At 39.5% G+C, this 17828-nt stretch overlaps 1 protein-coding gene across 5 annotated transcripts in view; it reads right to left on the reverse strand.

Annotated features, from left to right (window-relative positions):
* Positions 1-17828, reverse strand: part of TENM1 (teneurin transmembrane protein 1) — a 570240-nt gene that overhangs the window by 399090 nt on the left and 153322 nt on the right. For 3 of the 5 annotated variants that reach the window (XM_075835785.1, XM_075835784.1, XM_075835783.1), the window contains exon 4: positions 3583-3843. The exons of the other annotated variants lie outside the window; for them this stretch is intronic. In XM_075835785.1, coding sequence (XP_075691900.1) covers positions 3583-3843 — 261 coding nt within the window. The remainder of the gene's footprint in view (positions 1-3582; positions 3844-17828) is intronic. 5 annotated transcript variants of the gene reach the window in all.

Genomic DNA, 17828 nt, shown 5'->3' on the forward strand with positions numbered 1-17828 from the left:
CCATCATCCTTTTTGTGCTGTCATTGACCATATATTGCCATTTTGAATGATTGTAATGGCCAATATGGACTAAAATGTGTATGGCTGTGTCTGCGTAACAATTGTTGAACTGTTAACCTATTTCTAACTAATGTGTATGGCCATTTTAAAGCTGTAATCCTGCGAGATTAAGGCCCTCTTTAAACGACAGGGAAACTCGGCCCGGGAGACGGACGTTTTTTTAACGGCCGTGATACAGTTACATTGAAACCAATGCATGTCTATGGGGCTATTCACACAGCCGTATTTTTAACGGACCGTGTGAACGACCCGGGAAAAATAGAACATGTCCTATTTTTGCCCATTTTCCCAGATTCCTCAATAGACTCAAGTCTATGAGGGATCCGTGAAAACTGGTCCCGCACGGGTGCAAATCGGCCATGAAACATGCCTAAGATGACAGCATTTCCTCTTCTGATTTCTTTCAGGTGCAGTGCTGTGATGTCACCAAATACATTGATGTCATACACACATAACTAGCACAGTTGTAGGATGTAGATAACATTGCATTTAGTGATTTGGATACACTCAAGGCTTTTGTGACAACAATGCACATGTTAATGACGGGCCCATTTAAGGGGTTAATCGGCGGGGATCACGTCCGTGATCCCACCCAATGTCTTTCCTCAGTACTAAGTACTAAGAGATGCCGGGCTGCAGGGAATGCCTGTGTGCTCCCTCAGGAACACACGTAGAGTAATGGGCTGCAGGCACAAGGACCAGTGCTGCAGCCCGTTAATCTACGTGGACTGGTCGAGAAAGGGGTTAATGAAAAATGCTATTACCAGATTGCCTGGGTAATTATAAAGTATAAAATAATAATTTCTAAACAATACATTTCTTGTGAGAACGCGCTCTCATGCGCAACGTCCATTGTGTATCAAAGCGTTCTCACAAGGCATATATTATTTTTTATTATTTATTCTTTACCCAGGCAATCCGGTAAGATCATTTTTCATTAATATAACATATATATGTGGGCACCTTCCGAGATATACTTTGATACTTTGACGTTGTATTACTTGTATTGCAAGACCAGAAACATACCATTTTGAGTGCAGTGCAGACATTTGCTTTAGTTGTAACTGATAATTAGAGGATTATACTCATACTCATTATTATTGATTTTGTAACTATTGCTGTAGTTTTTGCAGGAAGAAAAAATTGTTGGACCATAAACGGCGCCGCTGGTAATAAACAAGGCCAAGAGGTAAGCTCAATTGACTTTCCTCTGTTTTATTCCATTATTTTTGGTGATCTGCACTATGTGGCGCCATGCATTTTTTAATTTCTTCTCCAAGTATTGCTGTAGTTAGCCATGTAGAGTTGTTTCTACTCCACTTATATCTACTTACATCACAGCATGTGTATGATTGCCAGGTGCATGATCTCCATTTTGTATTATCTGTCTTGTGTGGTGGGAATGTGCATTACAGCTATTTCTATCATTGTTTATAGCTTATACCTACTGAAAGTTCAGTGAGAATGACATACACGTTCACTAGGAATCTTTGAGTCTACTCTAACCCTCATTTTCTAGTTGTAGAAGTTAGAGAACGTTGACTCTGTATTACATGATGTAATGTGACATGATAGCCATATTATTATGTTTTATTTTTTTCTGTTGCTCAATAGAATTATCTAATGAAGGTCTTGCTATACCAAAAACATTCATAATATGGTGGATTGCAAAATAAAAATTCAAGCTTTTCAACAAGAAACTGAGTGCCGAGTCCTACATTAATATTGTTACGGAGTGGAGTCCTACTCGAGCACCGTCATTACTCGGAGTGCTGTATATCCTCTATACAACAATGAACATGTTGACATTACAATGAAGAGCACGGTTTGGGCCTATAATTACAAGTGATCATATCTCAGCATGGAAGTAATATATTGAAAATTTAGTTGTACATTTTACGAGTACATTCATTGAATTTAATCTCATTTATTAATTTACATAAACAAAAATAATAAAACGGTTAGAAAGCATAAAACATAAATTCACAGCATTGTTAAAAATACGAATTAGTTTAAGTTTAATCTATCATATTTAACTTTATTTATCCAGGGGAAGAAAAATTAAAATTTCCTTGAGGAAGTATCACATTTATCACTGACTCCCGTCCACTTCCTGACTTTATGGTAGTGAGTTACGAAAACAGCGTAGCTCATTGAGCTACGCTGTTTCCGTAACTCCCATAGTAGTGAATAGCGGTTATAAAAGCAGCGTAGCATGCGAGCTACACTGTTTCCGTAACTGCCATTCAGTTCTATGGGGCTTACGAAAACAGCATAGCTCAGCAAGCTACGCTGTTTTCACATTCATGGTCGGAAATCAGCCGACACACAAAGAGGTAGAACGGGGTTTAGGGGCCCCATTCTAGATATAGGTGCGGGACCCAGATGTGGGACCCACATCTATCTGACATTTATGACATATCCTGTGGATATGACATAAATGTCCCTCGTGGGGAAACCCCTTTAAAGCAGCATTCATATGTTCTGATTTTAAGTCGCTTAGGGTCATTATATTTACTGCCAAAAGGGAAAGCTTTTCCTGCTTCCTTCTGCTGCAACACACTGTTTTTTGTTTTTTTAGCAAGAAATATTTGGACTAATATTTCCTTGTTTCTTTTATTGACCTGGCCAATATGCAATTATTAGATATTTTTTGCATTATACTGATAATGCAATTCGGTCACCTCTAAGTAATACATAAGTAAAAAAAAGTAAATAATAGTGAATTTCCGTAAAATATTCCTTTTTGTACAATGGCTCCTCTGACTGCATTACTATTTTTTTTATTTTCCATTCTAAGTAGCGTCAACATAATCCACAGCAATGTACAGAGAATGCATGCATATCTGTCCCCATTGGTGATTCAAAATTATATTCCATATCCCAAGCACAAGCACAAAAGGGGCAGATTTCTTAAGGCTGACTTTTTATACGCTAGTCTAAAAAAAACAAGTGTTGGAGGTAATTGTGCCACATTTATAAAAAGGTCCACGCCTCTTGATAAATCTAGTGCCTTTTGAACTGTTCTAAAGTCAGAAAATTAAATCAAAGACTGCTATGAGCAGGCATTGATTTGCGCAAAAATGTGCCATATTTTATGGCTTTAATATTAATAAATCTGTCAGAAAGTTAGAGAACATGACCACCCTCAGTAAGCCCTACCCACTTTTCTTTGGACTTTTCTAAACTGGTGAGTGCCGCGAAAAGTCGCAAATGTTTTCACAAATATGGCATGTGCCATAATTTGCAACTTTTTAAAGTAAAAAACAGGCACAAAGCTATGGATAAATCACCCCTCATAGTCTAGAGATGTTTAGGGAAATTAGGAGGAAACTTATGGAACCTAAAAACATCATACCAACTTCATGTAAATGTAATGTTAGAGTTTTAGCTAGGACTGCTTTTAGTCCTCCTCCTACTACTACTACTACTACTACTACTACTACTACTACACTGAACAAAAATTAATATTTAAGAAAAAAATATATATACTGTATATATATTTATGGGTTGCTGTATTACCATTCTCCCCATCAGACTTCCGCTCATGGTCAGTATCCGTTAGTGACAGTGCAGAGTTGGCTCTACTTGACATACAGGAACTGTGCTCTGACTTCATCTCTCTCATCCACATCCTCAGGGCATGGTCTGGTGATGCGGCGCCTTCAGTTTCTGTATCTGCATCAGAACCCATCTCTAGTGGGTAGGTATGCTGTGCACCTGTGTGCAGGCTGGTCTGATAGCCAGAGCATATTATGTGTGGAGACTCACAGTATTCCATCTCTGAAAGAAATGGAAACAGTGAAAAAGAAATAAGACATAGCAACTGAAGAGACAGCTATGATTTGCAATTTTAGAGCCAATTACTTAGAAAACAACATTTAATTTTATTTATAGTAATAATAGTAGTGGACATGAGATGCTGAATGTCATGCCAATCAATAATTTTTTTAAACATTAAACAACTTTCTAACAAAATTCAGATGGTTAAATAAAAAGAAAAGGCAAATAGAGGTGATCTACCGTATACAGTGTCTCTAAATTCTGTTTAATGAATTTTGTAAGGTATGAACCTAAGAATAATGATCGTTAATGGAGTTGTTTGAGACTTCTTTCAGAAACAGCGACACTCTTGGGCATGTTCTATGTTTTGTATTGCAGCTCAGCCCAATTGACTTGCATGGGGCTGAGCAATGCCAGGCACAGCTCATGCATAAGAGTGAAGCTATATCTGAAAAAAAGAAAGCAGACCCTTTTCATTATAATTTCATATAAACCCTTTAAATTTAAGTTGGTTTCCCTATTCGTAAATGTGGTATATTCACATGCAATAGTGTCACCAAAATATATATATATATTTTTACATCCAGCTCAGGGCCGCACCTGCGATGAGGCAAGATGAGCCTCTGACCTCAGGCGACAGGGTACAGCATTTCTAAGGGGGCGGCACAGCAGCTAGGAATTGCTGTCTGACTCCCCTTCCAGGTATTAGCAGCTGTATTCTATACTGCTGCCTTAATAAAACTTCCTGTGCTCCCTTAAAAGCTCACCCTTCAGCCGCCCCCCTTCCCTACTCTTCACACAAACTTCTCCTCCTGCTGTTATATGATACAGCTCAGCAGTCGGGACGTTGCGGAGGGGGCAGGAGAGTGTCTATAGGCACAGTGCCAGGCTGTGAGCAGGAGAAGTGCTGGAGTGGAAGCTCTCACCCCATCAAGCTGCTGAACGTCTGGACACTCTTTACAACTATCCTACATAAAAGTAAGTGCATGTGTGTATTTACAATGTGTGCTTTATATGTGTATAATGTGTGTGTGATGTGTACATGTATATAAAGTGTGTGTTATGTGTACATGTATATTATGTGTGTGATGTGTACAGTTTATAGTGTGTGTGATGTGTACATGTATATAATGTGTGTGGTGTGTATATGTATATAATGTGTGTGTGTGTGTGTGTGTGTATGATGTGTAAATGTGTACAATGTGTGTGATGTGTGCATGTACATAATGTGTGTGATATGTACATGTATATAATGTGCGTGTGTGATGGGTACATGTATATAATTTGTGTGATGTGTACATGTATATAATGTATGTGATGTGTACATATATAAAATGTGTGTGATGTGTACATGTATATAATGTGTGTGATGTTTGATGTGTACATGTATATAACGTGTGTGGTGTTTGATGTGTACATGTAAATATTGTGTGTGATGTATAAATGTATATAAGGTGTGCAACTGTCTTATTCAATTGTATCTGCATCCTCAGGAAGCAGATATAATTGAATATTATGGCAGAGCAGGAAACTATCCTCTCCCTGCTCTGCCATTCACTCCTCCAAGAGCGGAATCCCAGTCCAGAAAGTTGCCGACGCTCTGGACGGGAATTCTGCTCCTAGAGGTAGCCCCTCATGTCACTGTCCATATATGAACAGTGACGCAGGGGCTCCCCCAGAAGAGGAATCCCCGGCCAGTGCATTGGCAATGCTCTGGCTTGGGATTCCACCCCTGGAGGAGCCCCTGTCTAGGAGCGGAATCCCCGGCCAGAGCATCTGCAACCTAGAGGTGGCCCCTGACATCACTAGGGGTGGCCCTAGATGTCACTGTCCATATATGAAAAGTGACGTCAGGGCCTTCCCCAGGAGAGGCATCCCTGGCTAGAGCATTACCGCCTCCTGGATTCCGATCCAGGAGGAGCTCCTGACATCACTGTCCATATATGGGCAGTGGCGTCAGGGGCTTCTACATGAGCGGAATCCACGGCCAGAGCGTCGACAACGCTCTGGCTGGGTATTCCACTCCTAGAGGGAGCCCCAATGGAGCTATCTAGATGCAGGGGTGTGATGCTATCTACAGGGGTGTGTATGTGTGGCATTATCTACAGGGAGGTGTGGCGCTATCTACAGGGGAGTGTGTGTGGAACTATCTACGGGGGGGTGTATGGCACTATCTACAGGGGGTTGTGTGTAGCACTATCTATAGGGGGTGTGTGGCACTATCTACAAGGGAATGTGTGTGGCACTATCTACAAGGGGGGGGGGGGGAATGTTGGCAACTATGGATGTGTATATGTATATATTGTGTATGTGATGTGTACGTGTACATAATGTGTGTGTGTGTGTGTGTGTGTGTGTGTGTGTGTGTGCAGAACTCTATAGTTGTATTTATTTCACTGGTACAGTATATGGAGGCATTATGATACAGACACATATACAGACACAGTAGCTGCTGTCTTACAACGACATAGCTGCAAACCATGCTAACATGCTGTATTCCCCAAAGTCAGTGCCATTTTCAATGTCCATGTGGTCCTTGCAGGTAAAATTGCTTTGTTTCAGTCATTTACAATCATTTGAAAAACACACCGACTTGTGCTACGTGTTGTACTGGCAAATTGTTGTTTTGATCTGATTGTTTGCATCAAACCAGTTTTTTGCAAATTGTGGTACACGTACCACATAGGGTACATGCTGCACCCACAGGGAGTATGTGTTTAGCACAAATCATACAAAAGTTGCCCTACCGTTCATGACTGATTTTTTATTTGCTGGCAGATGAATGATGTGTGAGCCGACATGCTTACAGAGTGAGAGTTGGGACACACGGGGAGGATATGCTGCATAAAAGTACACAGCGCATCCATCCTGGAAACCAAAAGGAAATCCACCTGAAAAGCTGCACCAAATTGTGGTGCATTTTTTCAGGTGCAATCTCTGCTGCGGAAATACAGCAAGAAAAAATAAAGTTTATACTTTTCACCCAAGCGTTGCCATGGCAATGCGTCCCTCTGCTCTGAGTATAGACCGGCATCCTGGATGATGCTGCAACCCATATGACCGCTGCAGCAGTGAAATGGAATGAAATGTCATTCTAGGAGGCCGAGCTGCTCTCACAACAGCCAAGGGTAAGTGTAAATCTTTTTATAATTTTTCAATCAAAACAAGCTATAGGCTTTTTTTTGCTTTTTTTTTGTCTGGTGATTTTTGTAATTGAATCGCAGCTTTTCTCCCACAAAAATCGCAACATTTGCCTATTTGTTGTGGTTTCTACCTCCCCATTGAATTCAATAGGGAAAACCTGCAACAGAAGGGAAGCGATTCTGCTGCATAAATTGACATGCGGATTAAAAAACTGCACTGGAGGTCAGTTTATGAACGGTTTCTCTGCAGATATTTTTCACTGTGTGTGGATGAGATTTGTTCAAATCTCATCTACTCTGCTGCTACTGTAATACACTGTGGATTTTCCACAATGAAATTTGTTGCGGAAAATGTGCAGTGCTTAAGCTGTGTGTGTCCCTACACTGAGGATACATTTACATGTGCACAATGGGACCATTCTTTGCAGCACGGCCAATTACAGCACATAAAAACCGTGCATGCTTTTGCTACAAATTATGGTTTTGCAATGCGGTTTTTGGCCGCATGGTTCCACAGGGTAAAAAAAAGCATCAGAAAATCACAGTAATTTCATGGTAAAAACCTGTACGGTTTTGTTGTGCAGTAATTGGCCACACACAAAATGATGACATTCGGCAAGTGCGAAAGTACTCTAAGCGAGGCCTACAATGTCTCTCAGGGTCCACCCTGCACTTTGGGTCACACTGTGTAGCGTAATATATTCAGGGGCACAGTTTGTGGCAGTATATTCAGGGACTCAGTATAGAGTGCTTTTATATTCATGGGAGCACACTGTGGCACCATGAGGACTTTGTGTTAGTATAGGGGGTGCGGATATGTTGGAAAAGTGAAGCCACCTGACCGGCAAATTTTGCAGAAAGGAGTTGTGGCCGGGAGAAGGAAAGAGAACGACTCGAGTCACCTGTAAATCACTGAATGTTATTGTTTATTCTGCCTCTGACTAATTATTACTGTATTCACTTTATCATCTGTACAGATGATGGTTAGTACCATTTTTTTTTAGGGGGGGGGGGCGACGACAGCAACTCCCAGCATATATTTACCATTGTTCAGGTCATGCTGGAAGCTGTGGTTTCACACCATGCAACTTTATATGGCAGCGGCTAACCTGACTCTGCAAATGGTATCTGTACTGGAATTTATATTTACTGAGCTTTATTCTAGTGCTGTATATATGTACTGAATTTGGTTCAGGTTCTGTATTTATGTACTGAGTTTTGTTCTGGTGCTGTATGCATGTACTGAGCTTGGTTCTGGTGTTGTATTTATGTACTGCACTTTGTACTGGTACTGTATTTATGTACTGATCTTGGTTCTGGTACTGTATATATGTACTGAGATTGGTCATAGTGTTGTATTTATGTATGAGCTTTGTTCTGGTGCTGTATATATGTACTGAGCTTTGTTCTGGTGCTGTATGTATGTACTGAGATTAGTTCTGGTGCTGTATATATGTACTGAGCTTGGTTCTAGTACTGTATTTTTGTACTGAGCTTTGTTCTGGTACTGTATTTATGTACTGATCTTCGTTCTGGTGCTGTATATATGTACTGAGCTTAGTTCTGGTACAGTATTTATGCACTGAGCTTGGTTCTGGTGCTGTATTTATGTACTGAGCTTAGTCTTAGTGTTGTATATATTTCCTGAGCTTTGTTCTGGTGCTGTATATATGTACTGAGCTTTGTTCTGGTGCTGTATATATGTACTGAGCTTTGTTCTGCTACTTTATTTATGTAGTGACCTTGGTTCTGGTACTGTATTTATGTACTGATCTTCGTTCTGGTGCTATATATATGTACTGAGCTTTGTTCTGGTGCTGTATATATGTACTAAGCTTAGTTCTGATACTGTATTTATGTACTGAGCTTGGTTCTGGTGTTTTATTTATGTAACAATCTTCATTCTGGTGCTATATATATGTACGGGGCTTTGTTCTGGTACTATAATTATGTATGACCTTTGTTCTGGTGCTGTATTTATGTACTGAGATTGATTCTGGTACTGCATATATATATGCTTTATTCATGTACCAATCTTTGTTATGGTGCTGTATATATGTACTGAGCTTAGTTCTGGTGTTGTATATATTTTCTGAGCATTGTTCTGGTGCTGTGCATATGTACTGAGCTTGGCTCTGGTGCTGTAAATATGTACTGAGCTTGGTTCTGGTACTGAATTTATGTACTGAGCTTTGTTCTGCTGCTGTATATATGTACTGAGCTTGGTTCTTGTCATGTCCAGCTCCAGTCTTCACCTCAGGAGATGCCAGCGCTGACTTCCACTCACCTCAGTCGGGTCCCCTTAAAGAGCGGGCATGAGAGTGCGCGCACACCGTACTTTAATGCTAAATTAGCCCATGAGCCCCCTGGACTATAAGAAGGGCCCAGCCTCATCCTGCAGTGCCTGAGCGTTGTTTGTTGTATCCTAGTTTGTCTAAGCAAAGGGTCTCCTGCTGTGGTCGTGCCGTGCTGTATCTACACCTGTTCTGCTACTCCACGCCTGACGTCTACCCGCTGCCTAGTCCCAGCCGAGCCTGCCTTGCTACTGTCTGAGCTGCCACAGGTACCCTATACGAATTATAGATTTTGACCTGCGCCCTGTAGGCCAGCTGCCATACCGCCAAGGCGGTACGGCCAAGTGGCTCCACGAACCCTACATGACAGTTCTAGTATTGTTTTTATGTATTGATCTTCATTATGGTACTGTATTCATGTACCAATCTTTGTTATGGTGCTGTATATATGTAATGAGCTTAGTTCTTGTGTTGTACATATTTTCTGAGTTTTGTTCTGGTGCTGTTTATATGTACTGAGCTTTGTTCTGGTGCTGTATATATGTAATGAGCTTTGTTATGGTACTGAATTTATGTACTGAGCTTGGTTCTGGTGCTGTATTTATGTATTGAGCTTAGTTCTGGTACTGCATTTATGTACTGATCTTGGTTCTGGTGTTGTATCTATGTAATGAGCTTAGTTCTGGTACTGCATTTATGTACTGATCTTCGTTCTAGTGCTGTATTTATGTACTGAGCATGGTTCTGGTGTTGTATCTATGTAATGAGCTTTGTTCTGGTGCTGTATATTTGTACTGAGCTTGGATCTGTTGTTGTTTTTATGCACTTATCTTCATTCTGGTGCTGTGTATATCTACTGAGCTTGGTTCTGGTGTTGTATTATTGTACTGAGCTTGGTTTTTGTGCTGTATATATGTACTGAGCTTTGTTCTGGTGAACTATATATGTCAGACCTTGGTTCTGGTGCCATATATATATATATATATATATATATATATATATCAGAGCTTGATTCTGGTGTTATAATTATACAGGATATATTTTATAATAACAAAATTGCTGGGCAGATGGAATTGTTGCATTTAATTGTATATTTAATGGGAACATGTCAGGAAGTTTTAACCCCTTGAACTGCCACCATGCGGCAATACATGACCTGACAATATTTCCAAACATGAGAGTCACACAGTCCCGGCTACAAACCCACATTTCAATGCTTGATTGACGTCCCCCTGGCTGTTCTACATCACTACCAGTTTCCTCCAACTTCCTCGGATGCACAATTACGCTGTACTACATGGGCATGTACGGTGCATGGAGGTGTACTCTGCCTGTCTTCATCGCTGCACCGCGCATGCCAGGGGAGTGCAAGGCAATGGCGCATCCGCAAGAGTTGGAGGAGACTGGTAGTGATGTAGAACAGCCAGGGGGATGTCAATCAAGATCTGGGGGGCACCATTTATATTTTCGCCTAAGTTAAATTGAATTGGATCTCACCTATTATTTTCACTATCATGTTATTAGATCCTTATAGCCTTAATACCTTATAAAGATTAAAATCCTGTGATTTAGAGGATTTATGCTTTATGATATTTGCATAGCACGAAGATATAAAAATATTTTTTATATAGTACGAATATGCTACATTTTTATGTTTTTCCCACTCACATCAGCCTATATCCACAGTGGTCTTTATAACAAAGTTTACCTATCTCAAGCATCATAGGTCAATTCCATATCTTGTTATTTATATTATTATAATTGTGGTTTTTAGAGATAATTTTAAAGAAAAATGTTTCCTGTCTATCCTGTTTTTACGGATTTACATTACAGAATCTTATTTTTAGATTTGATAAACTTTACAGTGCACTAAACAACATTTAAAGCCAGAATAAGATTTAAAGCCAGAATAAGGTGCAACGTTTCTGTCCAACATTAGGACCTTTTTCAAGCAAAAAGGTCCTAATGTTGGACAGAAACATTACACTTGCCATGTTGGCATAAATAAATCACAGTTTTTTCTTATCTTGACTACTGGAGTGCTGCAGGATTTATTTTTTGGTTATCTATATGGTCTTTGGATCGAGACTACTTGCTGGCACCCATTAACAAAATGACTTCTTGCCTGAATTTGAGTGCTCCTGCCTTTTTTGCTGGTGTATATATCTATATCTATCTATCTATCTATCTATCTATCTATCTATCTATCTATCTATCTATCTATCTATCTATCTATCTATCTATCTATCTATCTATCTATCTATCTATCTATCTATCTATCTATCTATCATCTATCCATCCATCCATCCATCTATCTATCTATCTATCTATCTATCTATCTATCTATATATTTATATGTATATATACATCTACATTGGTATTTTTATACTGTTTTTATTGTTTTTATACTTAAGCAAGAATGAAAATCTTCCTGCAAAGTTGGAATAATTCTAGACTTATGCTGAGATATTAAGAAAAATCTACACTATAACATAGAACACGTGTTTTAGGCAAAATTGATTTTTCACCTTAAAACATTATTCACAATGTATAATTAAAGGACATAATTTCAGTTTTAACTATGACAGATTCATTCTTGCTCTGCCTCTAACTAATATAAATTGCTTACATTTTACAACTGAGAATAGTAAATTGGGGAATTATGGCATAGTTCAACATGCGTAGAAAATCAGACCTTATAACTCAACTTATACAAAGCTTCTGCCGGTCTTCCGTATTAAATTCATCTTCACTAACTTGTTCTACAGTTGAGCTAGAAAAAAGTACAGTGTAGTCTGTTCATTTAAGCTTTGACTATTCAGGGGACTCGTCTGCTGGGCAGGTGCAGTTATGCAAATCTTGGATTATAAGCGTGTATTTACATGAGCAGGTTATAACACAGTTACACAAAAAAGTATCAAAGATGCTGCAGGTGTTTCTGAAATCACACTATTTTCATGCAATTGCAATGTTTTTTTTACTGTGATTTTGCAATAACCGTGGAATAAACCCCCACAAACCCTGCCATGTAAATACTTTTACTTTCAATGTGTAACAAATAATAGCATCCAGCTGAGGTGAATAAATAGCACATTAAAAAATAATAATATCTGCAGTTAAGACTATTAAAAGAAAAATACAGCATCATTCTGCACATACTGTATATTGCTTGGCAACTTCTTTTCATTAATTATTCTAAGCGGATACAACCACTAAGGGCACGTTCAGATGTGGCAGAGTTTTTCCGCTGCAAATGTTGGTGAAGATTTGGGGCAATTACGCAACGGATCTGCACCAACACTTGCATATTTGACAGGTAATTCAGACGTTGCAGAAAACACAGCGGACCTGCCACATATTTCAGTGCATTGCAAAGGCTGAAATACGCAGTGAAATTCCGCTTCTTCTCCGCAACAGACAGTGCTGCTGCGGAGGGAAAATTCCGCACCGCAGCCTATGGAGTTGTCCGCAACGTCTGAACTAACTTGCTTAAAAATGTATTGAAACAAATATAAAAAATGGCCGCTGGAGAATTCCACTGCGGACTGTCCGCAGTGGAATTCCACAGCAATTCCGCCACATCTGAACCTGCCCTAAGGACTTATTCAGATGAGCGTATTATATGTCCGGACAGCAAAAAATGGACAGCACATGAACCCATGCAATTCAATGAGGCTGTTCACACGGCCGTTGTTTTAACCAGCCGTATGGAGGGCCCGTGAAAAGATAGGACATGTCCTATTTTTGCCGTTTTCACGGATCCCTCAATAGACCCGTCCATGAGAGATCCGTGAAAACAGGTTCTGCACGGGTGCGACTTGGACATGAAAAACAGCCGTTTTTCACGTCCGAATTTACACTCGTTCGTCTGAATAAGCCCTAACAAAGACACTTTCCACTGGCTCTCATTTCCACTTGCCCCCTTATGCAGCTCCTTCTTTTCTACACAGAAGTGTGTACTAGCCATACATGCACAGTTCTCGTCCGGCAATGCTGTACAATTCAGTCCATAGAAGTGGGTATAATTTATCTGAGCATGCACATCAATAGTCTATCCATGTTTTTGAAGTATCAGGTCAGGAGCAAGAGGCCCCCACTAATTCATCAGACTACAGAGTTGTAAACCGAGTGCTAAGTAAAAAAAAATACGTGTCTGGAAAATCACTTTACACTTTATCTAGGTTTTAAAACGAGGTGGCCTATCCTTAGGATATTATTATTAGTGGGGGTGTATGGCCTACAAACACGGGGTACAATTAACACAAAAGGTATAGAAAAATGCAAACTTTATTAGAATACAAACAATTAAAAGATGAGTCATGCAAAGCATGAAAGAGACGTCTGTCTATGCAGAGAGCATTTATAAGCAATAATGCAACAGGGACATGAAATACACAACAAATGGAGACAGAACACGTATGTGTGTATCTGCAAGGCCATGGGAGAACCCACATATAGAAATACAAATGTAGTATATAAATGACAACCAAATGTGATCATCTGTAACATGGAAGAAAGGGCCTAAACAGATCTGCATAAAGAGGATGGAAACATACCCATGATATTGCTCCTGCAGAGATAGACGTCATACCCAACGTGCGTTTCGGCGGAATGCCATTTATTGGTGACGAGAATCAGATCCCCACCAATCTAATATTGATGGCCTATCCTAAGGCTAGGTCATCAATGATAAAAACCTGGATAACCCCTTTAATATTTATTTTGCCAGGGTTTAGTCTGCTGTCAAAATTTTTCATTGAAAGAATTTTGGTTTCCAGGATAAATTAACTTACTGTGCGACAACGGCTCATGCATTACACAGATCTTACTGTAGAATCCTTAGAGGTCACTCAGCACATTCTTCTTCTAGCCCTATGTGCATCAAGTTTCAGCATATTGGGATATTACATGGTATTTGTTTTCCAGCTAGGCCTTCAGGCTTTAATTAAATTTTGATTATGAACCTAGAAAAGCAATTATGCCCTGTAAAATATTCAAGCTGTCATTACAAGTAACGGTGACTGAATGACCTAACTTTAATCCAGCATCATTATTGTGTTGTTCACTGTGCCTGTATCTTTGAGACTAACCAATGGAAATAAAGATCTCCCATGTGATCCATTACGGTACAGCTATAAAATTATAGCGATATAAAAATTGACAAATATTCCCTCAGGCCTAAGTGGCTCTTCACCTTTTTACAAGCAAATTACTCTTTATGGACTGAACGTTTTTTAAACATTAGCTATTACCGACTGTGTAGATTAACTGATCATAAAAGCAATAACAATCACTTTAAAATAACAGTCAGCTATCGGCAAGCGGTAACATTTCTTGCATGAATTTTTTTCTTTTTAGTTAACATGAATAGACATTCTGTTAGCCATCAATACAGACTAAAAAGGATTCAGAGATTTGTAGAAATATGGCGGAAATGACAGATGTCATAACTTTGTAATATAATCTATGTTAAAATATGCTGTTTTATCTTTGTGTGTCTAGACATAGCAGCGCTGAGATGGACAAAGCAGATCAGCTGAACTTGTCATTTGGTAAAAATCACTGTGATATCCCACAGTTAAGCCAGTGAATGATCAAGGTGCAGAAAAGAAACAGCTACAGAGGATGTTTGGGATTAGAAAATAGGGTCTGCTTTTTTCTAAAACAGCACCACTCTTGCACATGGGCTCGGTCTGGTATTACAGTTATCCCCGTTAACCTGGGGCTGAGCTGCAATATTAGACACAGCCCAAAGTCAAGAGTGCGGCTGTTTCTGTAATAAAAGAAGCTATGTTTTTCCTAATTGTAACCCTTTCCCGCACCTTGGCGTACATGAACTCCCAGGTGAGCAGTAACTTCGCGCACCTGGGCGTGCAGTTACGTCCACGCTTTAACAGTTAACTGCCGCACTCTCTCACTCAGTTAACTCTCCCCGTTGCCGATCAGCGGCCTGTCATTACTGAAATCGGCATTTAACCCCTTCGATGCGGTGGTCGATTGCGATCGCCACATTGAAGAGGTTTAGAGCAGATGGGCAGCCCCCCACATGCATTTGCGAGTGCTGGCGATCCTTATCACGGCAACCAGAGGCCAGACAATGGCCTCCGGGCTGCCATGTATGGAAGCCTCGCAGGAGCAGCCTGCGGTCAGTCCTCCGAGGCTTCCTGTCAGTGTGACTGTTACGTCACAATGACAGTTAGAACACATTACACTACGTGGGAAAAGTAAAAAAAAGTAAATTAATGATAATAAAAATGTTTTTAAAAAGTGTAAAAATAAGAGTTATAAAAGTGACATAAACAAAGAATGCTTTTTTTCCTATAATAAGTCTTTTATTATAGGAAAAAAATGAACACGTTAAAAAAAGTACACATATTTGGTATCACCGCGTTCGTAACAACCCCAACTATAAAACGGTAATATTATTTTTCCCGCACGGTGAACACTGCAAAAAATAAAACAAACGAAAAACAGTGCCAGAATCACTATATTTTGGTCACCACCCCTCCCAAAATATAGAATAAAAAGTGATCAAAAAGTCGCATGTACCCCAAAATGATACCAATGCAAACTACAACCTGTCCTGCAAAAAAACAAGCCCTTACACAGCTTTTTTGAATGAAAAATAAAAAAGTTATCGCTCTCAGAATATGGTGACACAAAAATTTTTTTATTTTATAAATAAGTGATTTTATTGCACAAACGCTGCAAAACATAAACAAATTATATACATATGGTATCGCCATAATCGTATCGACCTGCAGAATAAAGAAAAATTGTCATTTATAGCCCAGGGTGAACGCCTTAAAAAAAAGAATAAAAAACATTGTCAGAATTGATGGTTTTTGGTCACCTTGCTTGCCAAAAAATGGAATAAAAAGTGATAAAAAAAAATTCTGGTACCCCAAAATGGTACCAATGAGAACTACAGATTGTCCCACAAAGAATAAACCTTCACACAGCTCGGAGGGATTAAAAATAAAAAAGTTCTGGCTCTCAGAATATGGCGATGCAAAATGTGCAGAGTGTTCCAATAGTGGATAAGATCGGGCGCCATTTACAGTGCGACACCGGTCACACATCTGCGGATTATTATTTATTTACCCCATTATTATACCCTGTTATTATGCCCTGATGTTCTCCGCGCAGATTACATATGCCCCCACATTATAAACTGAAATACCGGTAAAACGCCAAACAGAAGTAACAAGCTAAATCTGCGTGCCAAATGGCGCTCCCTCCCTTCTGAGCCCTACAGCGTGCCTAAACAGCAGTCTACGTCCACTGATATGGCATCGCCATACCCGGGAGAACATGGTTAATATTTTATGAGGTATTTGTCTTCAGTGGCACAAACTGGGCATAACATGTAGTGCACTAAAATGGCATATCAGTGGAAAATTTTAATTTTCACTCTGCACCATCCGCTGCACATTAAGCCCTTCGAGCACTACGACATAGCATGTCGTAGTGTGGGGGGTGATATATGGAGCGTCTCATGTGAAAAATAAAGAATTTAAAACTGCAAAATCACTGTTTTTTGGTCACCTTGGCTCTACCAAAAAATTTAATAAAATGTGCTCAAAAAGTTGAATGTAGCAAAAAATGGTACCAATAAAAACGACCACTCGTCCCTCAATAAATAAGCCCCACACCACTCTATTGACGGAAAAATAAAAAAGTTATGGCTCTCGGAACGGGGGAGGGAAAAACAAAAAAGAAAAAAATGGATCAGTCCGGAAAGGGTTAATTAATTTCTAATAAAAAACATTTATGACCACATGTGGGGTATAGCTGTACTCTGGAGAAATTGCTTTACAAATGTTGGGGTGCTTTTTCCCCCTTTATACTTTTGTGAAATTGAAAAAATTCAACATTTTAGTGGAAGAAATGTTGATATTCATTTTCACGGCTTAATTCTAATAAATCCTTCAAAAGACATGTGGGGTCTAAATGCTCACTATACTCCTAGATAGATTCCTTAAGTGGTGTAGTTTCCAAAATGGGGTTACTTTTGGGGGCTTCCACTGTTTTGGCCTCCCAGGGGCTTTGCAAATGCAACATAGCACCCAAAAACCATTTCAGCTAAATTTGAGCTCCAAAAGCCAAATAGCGCTCCTTCCCTTCTAAGCCCTGCTGTGGGTCCAAACAGCACTTTATTACCACATATGGCATATTTCCATAATCAGGAGAAATTGTTTTACAAACGTTGGGGTGCTTTTTCTCCTTTATTCCTTGTAAAAATTAAAAATGGCTACCTTTTTCAAGAAAAAAAAGTAGATTTTTACCTTTACAGAATAATTCCAATGAATTCAGCAAAACAACTGTGGGGTCAAAATGCTAACTTTACACCTAGAAAAATTCCTTGATGAGTGTAGTTTCCAAAATGTGGTCACTTTTCGGGGGTCTTTATTGTTTTGGCCCCACAAGACCTCTTCAAACCTGACATGGTGCCTAAAATCTATTCTAAAAAAAAGGAGGCCCCAAAATCCACTAAGTGCTCCTTTGCTTCTGAGGTCTGTATTTCAGTAAATTAGCGCACTAGAGC

This window comes from Rhinoderma darwinii, chromosome 8 (assembly GCF_050947455.1).
Source record: "Rhinoderma darwinii isolate aRhiDar2 chromosome 8, aRhiDar2.hap1, whole genome shotgun sequence".
NCBI classification, from domain to species: Eukaryota; Metazoa; Chordata; class Amphibia; order Anura; family Rhinodermatidae; genus Rhinoderma; species Rhinoderma darwinii.